This window comes from Triticum dicoccoides, chromosome 5B, assembly GCF_002162155.2.
Source record: "Triticum dicoccoides isolate Atlit2015 ecotype Zavitan chromosome 5B, WEW_v2.0, whole genome shotgun sequence".
Lineage (NCBI taxonomy): Eukaryota > Viridiplantae > Streptophyta > Magnoliopsida > Poales > Poaceae > Triticum > Triticum dicoccoides.
In genome coordinates this window covers 705,687,482-705,698,169 of record NC_041389.1, presented here as the reverse complement: position 1 = coordinate 705,698,169, position 10,688 = coordinate 705,687,482, and the positions used below count along the sequence as shown (strand labels likewise).

The window sequence follows — 10,688 nt, the reverse complement described above, 5'->3', positions numbered from 1 at the left end:
CGGATTTTATTGGCGCGCGGGAAGCGGCGCGCCAAATCTACCGCGCCAGCTGCCGATTTCTCCCGCGCGCGCGCAAATGCTTCCCCTGCGTGCTATTTTGCTGCCACCACTGGAGCGCTCGAAACCGCCCCGCGCATACTAAAAAATGATTTTACCGCGCGCGCATCTTTTGGCGCTCCTGTTGGAGATGCTCTCATACACGTATAAATACTTAAAACGGGACGAAACAAAGCGAAACCAAACAAAAATATCTACTCCCTTTAAATAGTAGGTATAGATATAGATATAGAAATATACAACTTAATTGCGTAGTATTTTTTAATTTGTTTGACTTCGGCTCAACTTTTAGCCGAAAGGGCGCAACTTAATTGCGTGACCATTTATTTCCCTCACCCCTCCGATCGACACGCCACCTGACCGGCGACCTTCCCCATTTCCCACTTGCGTCCAAACCGCTGCGCTCCCGTTCTCGCTGCCTCTCTCACTCACTCCTCTGCTTCAAAACCCTACCAACCTCCACTCACCAGCCATGGCGCCGCCCCTCATCTCCGGTAAGCGCCCCGAGGCCCTAGCCCTGGGCACCTCAGACCCCTAGCTAACCCCGACGCCTCTCCTCCCCCTGCAGGCCCGCAGCGGCGGCTCTTCCATGCGGCGGCCAACGGCGATCTCCGCCTCTTCAAGAGTACGCACGCAGCATGCTTGGATGCGCCCGCCCTTCTCCGTAGTTTTCTGCTTGGTTGCGCATTTTTTGTGTTCGAATCTGATTTGGGCGAAAATATATCCCCTCAGGCATCGCGAGGGAGCTGGACGGTGGGAAGGGCCGTGTCAAGGAAGCGGTGGAGGCCGTCAGGGACCGCGGCCACGGGGCGCTGCACGTCGCCGCCCGCCACGGGAGGATGCCGGTGGTCGTGTACCTAGTTGAGGAGCTTCACCTGAGGGTGAATGACGCAGACGACGAAGGTGATCTGTTTTGTGTAAAATAAATCCAGGCCCCTTTTATGTTTGAGATCCCCCGGAACGATGTCTGTAGAAACTGAGCTTGGTGGTTCACCAGCAGCACATCTAGCGCGGATCCAAATGTGGATTCTTATGCAAATCTTTCGGATGTATAGTAGGAGATAGATAGATTCATGTTCCATGGCAGAAGTGAATAATCGTAGGACGGATTTTTCTTCTTTTGGACAGAACATATGATTCTGCAAACCTCTTATCTATTCTGGTAATTTCAATAGGTGTTACACCTCTTCATTGCGCACTTCATTGTGGTAATGTGGATACTGTGAGGTATCTCCTTGATCATGGTGCTGATCCAGAAAAGCGTGGTAAATATGGAACCACCGCTCTCCATCTGGCAGCTGGAGCAGGTCCACCCCTTCTCCGCCCCCCTTGCAATATGTGTCATTTTTTATTTGTTCACCGCCGCAACTTTTGTAAGAATTATTTGTCATTCTGTTTTGGTAGGAAGCGGTTATGAAGCTTACTACTACTATCTTTATTCTTCTTTATTATTACTTGCCCTTCATGACTTTTTGCAGTCTTAGAAGTTTCATTTTGACTAATACTTTTAACATGGTGTCAGTATGTACCAACGAAATTATACTTATATAAAATCATTTATAAAGGGAAACCTAGTGATAAAATTTCCATATAACTAAATTTGATAGCTATTAACATATTACTGGTCAAACTTTTAAATGTTTGACTCTGTGTTTTCTAAAAGGAAGATAAAAAGTATCAGAGGTACTATAAGACTGGAAATGCTCCTTGTGATAGTTATGTTGTACGTATGTACTTATGCTTGTGTTCTCTTTTTGAGCAAAATAGAGGGATATCCATTATCAATGGAGTGAATGCATAGAATATTTCTGACAATTTTCACTTTTGTGCAACAATATGATGTTTGTGGAACTATGAGTCCAAAGCTCTACACCAATAGGATAATGTCATTATAACAAAACATGTCTTCATACATTCTGTCAAAAAGGGTGTTGTATGTAAAGGAAGTGATGTTTTTACTAATTTGATATTCTTATGGCATAAACCATAAAACTAAAGAGTTACCATCGTATAGGACTGATGAATAGTATGTATTCATATTAATTATGTTCAAGCTGCCTATTTTAATTTGACCAAGTTCTATGTGTTTTTAATTAGCCCTGACGAAACAAAAATATAATATTTTTCTCCATTATCAACCATTAAACAATTCTATTCATTTTACTGTTAAATATGGTTCCATGAACCTACCGTACCGTACTAGTACAATTATTTTTGTGCTGCACTGAGCGTCTCAGGCATATATGTGGATCCAAGCGTGATTGAATATTAGATGTTCAGTACAAATTAGCAATTTAGCTGGATTGCTTGTATTTGATGGATGTGGTATGTTTTTAGCCACTGTAACCTTAGAATTCTACGGTTTACACGCCTAATATTCTGTATTCCTAATTCAGGAGTGTGTGATATGATAGAAGTCTTGCTCTCAAAAGGAGCTGATATTAATTCCTTATCTTACTGTATGACACCACTGCATGCTGCTATTATGGAAGATCAGGATGCTGCTGTGAAGACCTTGTTGGACCATCATGCAGATGTATGTTCCTTTTCTATGCTTGGTATTGTTTGATCTACTATATTTATAGCATGCTCATAAATGTTGAAACATGGTGTGCATTGTTGTCTTGTCCGTTATCTTCAACTTATTACAAAATCTGTTATGTAGCACTGAGATGAGACGTTTTCGAAAGTTGTACCATACCGAACTATTTTGGTTCACTTCAGTGCCATTTAATTTCCACAGAAAGTTTTATTTGTAACTCTCAAAGAACCAAAAATTTCCTTTTTTGAACATGCTTGCATACTTTTAACGTGTAGAATTATTAATTTTCTATTTTTTTCTTGACAGTGTAACAAGGCGATGTCCATACATTGTACACCTCTAATCGCTGCTCTCCGTGTTCGCTCACTGAAATGTGTGAGACTTCTGATTAAGGTAATGTACATCCATCTTTAATTTAATTTGAATTTGTTTTATAAATTAACAACTTGTAAGCTCTCTCAGGTTGTGCATTTTATGGCACACTTATTTTCATTATGCTTATGTAACTTCTTTTGTATTAGGCGGGTGCTCATGTGAACGGTGTTGGTCCACTAACCCCCTTAATAGTCGCTGCAAATGAAGGTTTAACTGATTTCTACAAATGCTTACTTGAGGCTGGTGCTGATCCAGATCTTCGCGGTGATGTAATATTTAATTTCTCATGTTTTGTTTTGCTCTATGTGCATGTTCTTCACACCTGGAATTTTAGCTAGTAAGGGATGGTATTTGAACTTCTGAAAGATGGTCAATTTGTTGATCAACTAGCGTATGTTATTTGGTATTTGGTGTCCAAAGGATAATTACATCTTAGTGCATTTGCAAAAGGATTGTCACCGTGAAGCTTGAAATATATAATCTTGATAACAATCTACACATTACTTCATACAAACATTATCTTGATGCAACTATTATGTTATCTTTTCTCATGGGCGCGGGCACCAGCACTGGTTCATCACAAAAGTCCGGCCGTAGCACAAGCAGGAGTCAGTTGTGCATGCTTGTGCACCCAGCCAGCTGCAGGATATCCCAAATTACGGAGTCACTTGAGTCTTCGAGTGGAAAATATATTGCAATATTTCTGAAGTCTTACATAGTTCGTAATGATGTCAAGCCATGTCATTCTGCATGCAACATCTTTCAGTCTATATCCGGGAGTTCCATTAGAGATGGATTTCACTTATCTATTGTATTGTGAATAGCAAGATTTATAGATTGTCTCATAAATGTGATGCTGATTTGTTTGATTCATCATCGGAGTACCTAAGATAAAGTGTGAACTAAGGAACTTTAATATATATACCTGTGGTTACAAGTACTTGTTCTTTTGGACATTGAGAAGGTCTACAAAATGGAGCTTTGATCACTAATTTCTATTGTAATGCAAGTATAGAACAGAATACGGTTATAATATTTGAAAGTTCTCTTGATAAAAAATCTTCAAATAATTTTCATTTCTGAAATTTAAGTATATAAATATTTTTATAGTTAAGATTCTAAAAGTTTGATTACATGAACGTTGACATTACTGTTGATCATAATAAGTTCTCTTGAAGTTTGCAGAAATTATTGTGCATTTATGATTCAGTGAATTCAGTGCAGTGAAATGTGAAATTGCCCTATTTCGTGACTGTATATAGACATTCGAGGTGTCAATGTTACATACACAAAGTTCTTTGAAATGTTTGATTTTCTTCAGATGTTTTGTGTGATGGACTGCTTAAAGCAGAAAATATTGAGGGGTCCTTCTCATCTATTTGAACTATGATGTATAACGACTAGATTCAATGAGGCAGAATTTGGTAGTGATTATACTATATATGTTTGTACTTCTGTTAGTCTCCCTTTCCCTCAGATAAAATGTGTCTTTGGTATATTCTTAACAGGGAGGTCAACTGCCTATAGAGATTGCTGCACATTACAATAGGCGGAAAGATGTTGAGATCCTTTTTCCAGTAACATCTCGTATACCATATGTGCGTGATTGGAGTATTGATGGGATACTTGCTTATGCCAAATCATTGCCAAAGGTCGAGGTATGCATATGAGGATCATTGTCATATTTAAGATTATCATCATGTCTTGATACTTTTACTAGATTCATCATGTCTTGATACTTTTACTAGAGTATTTTTTGTTCTTTAGAATCTTCAATACATCACCTAACTTGAGGCAAGTGTATGAAAGTTAAAACACATGTTGGATGACTGGATTATCACAAGTTTCAAAATAGTGCTAGGCATAGCCGAAGCAGTTGGCCTTCGCCTAGCAACCTAGTCGGTTGTATTTGGGGTATTATATGTATATGGTGACTAATTTAGTGCATATAAATGAATAAATACAAGCAAATGTCCATTGGAATATTTCCCATTTGGCCCGCTCAATATGGCCTGATTTCTCACTAGAGTTGACAATTTCTTGGTTGTCCTGCCTAGATTTCTGCTTATACTCTAGCCGACGTGTTTGTGCATTGCCTAGCACATATACGTACTTCAGCGCTGCCTTTTATAACAGATCCATAAGATTTTGTTCTGAGGTGGATTCGAACCACACCGCTTCGGATTTCTTTCGATGAAAACCCTTATTCCACTATCACTCGCCTTTTTTTTCTTCTAATTCCCTTCTCAGATCCTCTGACTTAAACATGAGTAGAGCATGAGTGGATGAAGTCAAATTTCCACAAGCTTTCTCTTTGAAAAAGTTGTACTTATATCATTTAATCTTCAAGTTTAATTTTTACCTGTTTGAAAGGGTTTCACCCCATTGACATGGACGTGAATTTTTGAAGCTTGGGCTTCTGGACACCCTTTATCCTTACCCTCCAACATTGCTTTGAGATCTGTACTAGACAACTAACTTACTACACCAAAATTTCTCTTTTTTGTTTCTTCCAAATAAAACAACATATGAACTTCAAACTTTGCAAGACACTAAAACATCCTAACTAGAATGTGGGAAAAAACTTTCAAATTTTTGGGTCCAACAAAAATATACGAAATGAGATTTTTTAAATTAAAAAAATGGTATTTTTAGTATTTGTGATGCAGGAAAAAATCCAAAAGTTTTGGGTGGTCTTGCACGAAAAAATGGTACAAAGCAGTATTGCTGATAATTTCTTGTGGGTGGTCTTAATTCAAGTGGGGATCTTAGTTTGCATATTACCCTCTTCTGAGTTTGAATGTTCCAGGACGACCCATTATTCAAAATGGGGCCAGCTTATCTGAAGTCTGAAGGAAGCAAGGCGTACAAGAGAAAAGACTATGTTTCTGCAATAAATTTCTACACCATGGTATGCCATGTATTTCCTCATTTATCCAACTTCAAATTGATCGGTGAGAGAAAATTAAGATCTCCTAATCTATCTTGTGGTTTATTAGCTAGTTTAATGATTTGCAGTATTTTGAATCTCAGTTATGAATCTAAATAAAAGTATAACACGATTTTTTTTATTTGCTAATACCTTTGCAGTATTCACACTTTCTCAATTCAATAATGTGAATCTGTGCATAGGCTATAAGGGGAAGTGTTACTGTCTTGGTATTGGTGCAAAGGTATTAGCCGTGAGTGGGAGGGCATGTTCCAGGACCTTGGCAACAGTTATTGCTTAATCCAAGTTAGCCTTAATCCCTTTAATACAGTGAGCAAACCTAGTAACAGAACTTAATCCAACCCACAGTCACCAAGTTCCTCGGTTCGACCAACGGGATCAAGGAGCGTGGTGCACTACTTGTGAAAGGTTTTGACAAGGCAGGGACGAGAGGAGCATGGCATAGTAACACATTGCTGGTGGCTAATCCAACCAAGTAAATATGAATCAAAGTGAGATATTATCATATCTGCTTTCTGCTCCAGCCATATCTTCTTGGTGCCTTGGCCTGCCTCCTTCGATAATAGAGTCAGTGCCCCACCAAACACAGAACTATTGGTGTCGTCATGTTGTGTAACAAGCCTACATCAAGTGATGTTGTCCTCTCTACCCAGACGGGGACATCACTTCTGTCATAAACCGCCAGCAAGTATCATCGCTTATTATTCTATTGGATCGGATTAGGGGAGAAATCAGAACTTCAAATAGAGGGAAAAAGCTATAATCTGAATATAATTTTGGGTCTCCAATAGCCCCCTCCAATAAAAAATGGCAACCCGGTGCATGTAGCCACTCTGGGGAACGGTCCGACCACTTTGGGTGTATTGTAAGCAGCCTTTCCCTACATTTCTGTAAGAGGCTAATTCTCATGATACAACTACAACTACAATATACCACCTAATTCTCGTGATACAACTACAACTTCCCAACGATTTCTTATGTACAGACATGAGTAAAAAGTTCAATCATGTATGTGAGTGGCAGCTTTAGCAAAGTGACAATTGCTCGTGTGATTTGTTATTATATATAGGCAACCAAGCTTGATCCTGCAGATGCAACCTTGCATTCAAATACCAGTCTTTGCTGGATTAAGTTGGGTGAAGGAGACGAGGCCTTGGAGTCAGCCAAATTCTGCAGGATGATGCGGCCTGATTGGCCAAAGGCCTGTTACAGGCAAGGGGCTGCCCAAATGTTATTGAAGGTGAAATAAAACTTGGCAATTTACAGCTACTCCTTATGTTGGGGCGAATCCTTTTTTTCCCCTGATGACATTGCAATCCGTCTGTCCTCAGAATTATGAAAAGGCATGTGATGCATTTTCTGATGGTCTAAAGTTGGACCCAACAAATGTTGAGATTGAGGACGCATTACGGTACCATACTTATCCCTGTCTCTGTCTTTTTATGTGTTGGAACTCTTTAGTGTAATTTCAAACCTCCCTCTAGATTCCATTACTCCGTGCCATGATAGATCATATAGTGTCATTCCGAAGCATGCATACAGCGAGTATATTGTGCATAAAATTTGGCTCAATGCACGAACTTGTTTGATACTCCCTCCGATCACAAATATAAGTCGTATTAGGCCTGTCTAAAGTTAAGCATTTTTAACATTGACCATGAATAGTTAGAAATGCAGATGGATTTAGAAGATAAGGTTGATACTACTAAATTTTATCATGAAAAGTAAGTATGATGTAATATAAAAAATCTCTTTCATAATATACAACTCTATTTAAAACAATATACTTTTTGATAAATTGCTGGTCCAAATTTCACCTTGCAGACTGTCAATGTCCTTGACGACTTATATTTGTGTTCAGATGGAGTATAACTTTTTTTATCTCAAGATTGAATCCCAAAGAGCATATTCATCGATTGCTACTTCATATCTTTAACACACTTACATTTTTTTGTGAATGTTTAACACACTTACATAACATAGTAATGTCATAATTTGATCATGCAGGGAGGCATTGAACTCCTTGAAGATATCTCGTGCCAAAACGGTTTCTTGAACCGTCGTTTGATCAGAAGAGACCTGCACGAGACCAGTTGTTTCTATACTGGCTTCCCCTAAAACGTTTAAAGATGTTGAGTTTTGAGAAGTTCGGCATAGTTTAGCAGCTTCAAGCTTATCTGGCTACACCATTTGTTGAGGAATTTTCCAAGTTTTATAGTCCTGGACGTGCAGGGCAACCTGGTCAATTTGTTTGCGCATTTTCTTGCCAAAAACGTGGGATTCAGTATCAACTAATGCGCGGTATCATGAAGTTGGACGGTTTCATGTCTGTATTTTCAGCTACTAACTTAAAGTGTGTTGAATTTCTGCTCTATTTTTCTGTTTTTTAGCTTGAGTTTCTTTGTTTTGGAAGTTCGGGATGTCCTAACCTGTTTGCCGTCTGCGCGGATCCGATGGTGTTGGTCTCGGTGCCTACCCTAAATGGCCACTAGAACATCTTGTTATGAAGGTCATTTTGGCAGATGGAGACGCTAGAGTGGGCTAGGTTGTGGGCTGCCCTCCCCACCGGTGCTCGCGGATTAACCGGAGACCATTTTTTTGGAGTCTCTCACCCTCGGTAAGTTCTTTGTTGGCTCGGCATACCATTGCTATGTGTCGTAGGCCGACTATTTCTTGGACGGCACCGCAATGGAAAGGGCTGCTGCCCCTGAATATCAAGATTTTTGTGTGGCAAATGTTGCTGCCCCGGCTCCCATCTGCGACAGTGGTGCTTAAGCGACACCGCCCTGGTCCCCTGTGTGATGTCCCTGAGACGGGGTCACCGTGGTCCAAGCGTACACCATCACCATACCATGGCATCCAAACTGCCCACCATCAATGGGCTACGAGTACTCTCCCACGGGCCATTTGGCAGTGTTGGGTGACGGGAGGATTGTGCTGTTGATGCAGGTGCTCCGTGATGAGTGTAATACCCATGATGTGGCGCTGCGAATCTACGACCCGAAAATCAAGACATTCAAGCATGGGATGGTGGTACCCAGTTGTAATCGTGTGAGCGTGTTCATGTGGAGCTTGTTGCATTCAGGGAAGGGAGGCACGTTAGATAGTGCAGCAAAAGGTCTTCTAATCGGTAGAAGAAATCATCTATTTGTTTAGTGCACACCATCCATCCTACACTGGTGGATCCCAACAAAAAAACACCAAACATGGAGATCCGATTAGTGCACACACCAACAAGTACAGGTCGACATTGAAGACTGCCTGGATCAATTTGTATCAAAACAAAATTGTCCGCGTCTGGGTCCATGATATTTTGTTTGGTTGCAATAGGTTTATATTGTGATAGAAACATATTTTTCATCTCTGTCGAGTCAGTATTTATTTTCATTGAAAGAAAACTATTCCGAAAGAAAATTTGATCTCGGTCTGTAGACATAAATCACGCTCACTTGCATAGGCCATCTTCGGGGTCAAGCATATCCCCACGTACTCTCCCACAGGCCATTTTGTGCCACCGCACTTTTGATGATGATGACATCAATGTCACACTGACCAGCCAACAAACCATCCGTAAGGAACTCTCACTTCTCGAGCTGTTCTCGGTTGATTTTTTTTTTTTAGAAAAGGGGGGGCTCCCCGGCCTCTGCATGAGAACGATGCATACGGCCATAGCTGTTCTCGGTTGATAAACCGATGCATCATCGATTCTTAAAAATATATAAATTTTGGTGCCTTTGAGCATCCTAAAATTGAACATGTTTAAATTTTAAATCATAACAATATGCCAATGTGAAAACTATATTTATTTGACATTGGAGTGAAACTATAGTACAATAAGTTTTACCGAAAAAGGGTTTTCCCCCGCTTTGTATTACAAAGCAACCAACACCGATACAGAGGAGGCTCGGGCGAGAAGCACAACAAGCCCAACAGAAAGAAAAAGAACAAAGAAGAAGAAAGAAAAGCCAACAACGGCAGCTCGACAAAGCGCGAATGACCCGCCACCGCTGCGCCCTCCGAAAAGACCCACCACAGACCCAGGCCCCGACCCGCCGCGTACCAAGCAGCACCTCCAGCAAGGGATGCGACGTCGACGACGCTGCTGCCCGGACGTGTCCTAGGGTTTCCCCCGGTACGCGAAAGGAAGTGGGAGATGGATACATCCGACACCCTCCAAGAAGGGATGGTGGCAACCGCAGGTGTCACCGCATCGGAGCCGGAAGAGAGCCGGCAAGGGATTTCTCCCGCACTCCAAGCCCCACCGCCCAACCAGGCCGAAGCCAACCAGCCACCTTGCCGTCCACCAGCATGCGCCACCGCGGTCTTGACGCCACCCACGCCGCCTCACCGAGATCACCACCACGAGGCCAAGAGGATGGAGAGAGACGCACGAGGCGACAGGAGCAGCAGCACTGGAGCCACGCGGGAGGGAACTACCTCCACCGCAGTCGTGCGGGAGGCCCGAGTCTCCAGCACCGTCGCGGTCGCCGTCCGGACGCAGCAGCAGGGCATACCAGGCCACCCCTGGCCCGGCCAGGCCCGAATTGGGCCCGTAAAGCCCCGCCGGCCACGCTGCAGCAGGGCGGCACCAGCGCCGCCAGCATCCACCCGCCCATCGCCGCTCCCCTGCCTCCCGGAAGCCACACCGACAACCCTCCCCGCCGCCGGCCCGCCCAGACCCAGATGATCTGGGCCGAGCGGGCGCCGCCAGATCGCATCGCCGCGCCGCCCCGCCGCCAACAGCAGCGCCGCCGCCCAGAAGAT

The 10,688-nt window shown here is 42.4% G+C and overlaps 1 protein-coding gene across 1 annotated transcript; it reads left to right on the top strand.

Annotated features, from left to right (window-relative positions):
- The first annotated feature begins 529 nt into the window (after nucleotides 1–529).
- On the top strand, nucleotides 530–7,611 carry LOC119310635 (ankyrin repeat and SOCS box protein 3-like). The gene is made up of 11 exons (XM_037586311.1): nucleotides 530–551; nucleotides 790–960; nucleotides 1,233–1,322; nucleotides 2,454–2,593; nucleotides 2,906–2,992; nucleotides 3,121–3,243; nucleotides 4,483–4,632; nucleotides 5,784–5,885; nucleotides 6,994–7,164; nucleotides 7,256–7,335; nucleotides 7,602–7,611. Exons 1-11 carry the CDS (start codon nucleotides 530–532, stop codon nucleotides 7,609–7,611), a joined length of 1,146 nt encoding a protein of 381 aa, XP_037442208.1.
- Nucleotides 7,612–10,688: the final 3,077 nt, after the last annotated feature.

Excerpts from the sequence above, each read along its gene's own strand:
- LOC119310635 (XM_037586311.1), top strand. The coding sequence starts at position 530 with ATGGCGCCGCCCCTCATCTCCG. Across the intron at positions 4,633-5,783 it reads AATCATTGCCAAAGGTCGAG|GACGACCCATTATTCAAAAT; the intron begins GTATGCATATGA and ends TGAATGTTCCAG. Across the intron at positions 5,886-6,993 it reads CAATAAATTTCTACACCATG|GCAACCAAGCTTGATCCTGC; the intron begins GTATGCCATGTA and ends TATTATATATAG.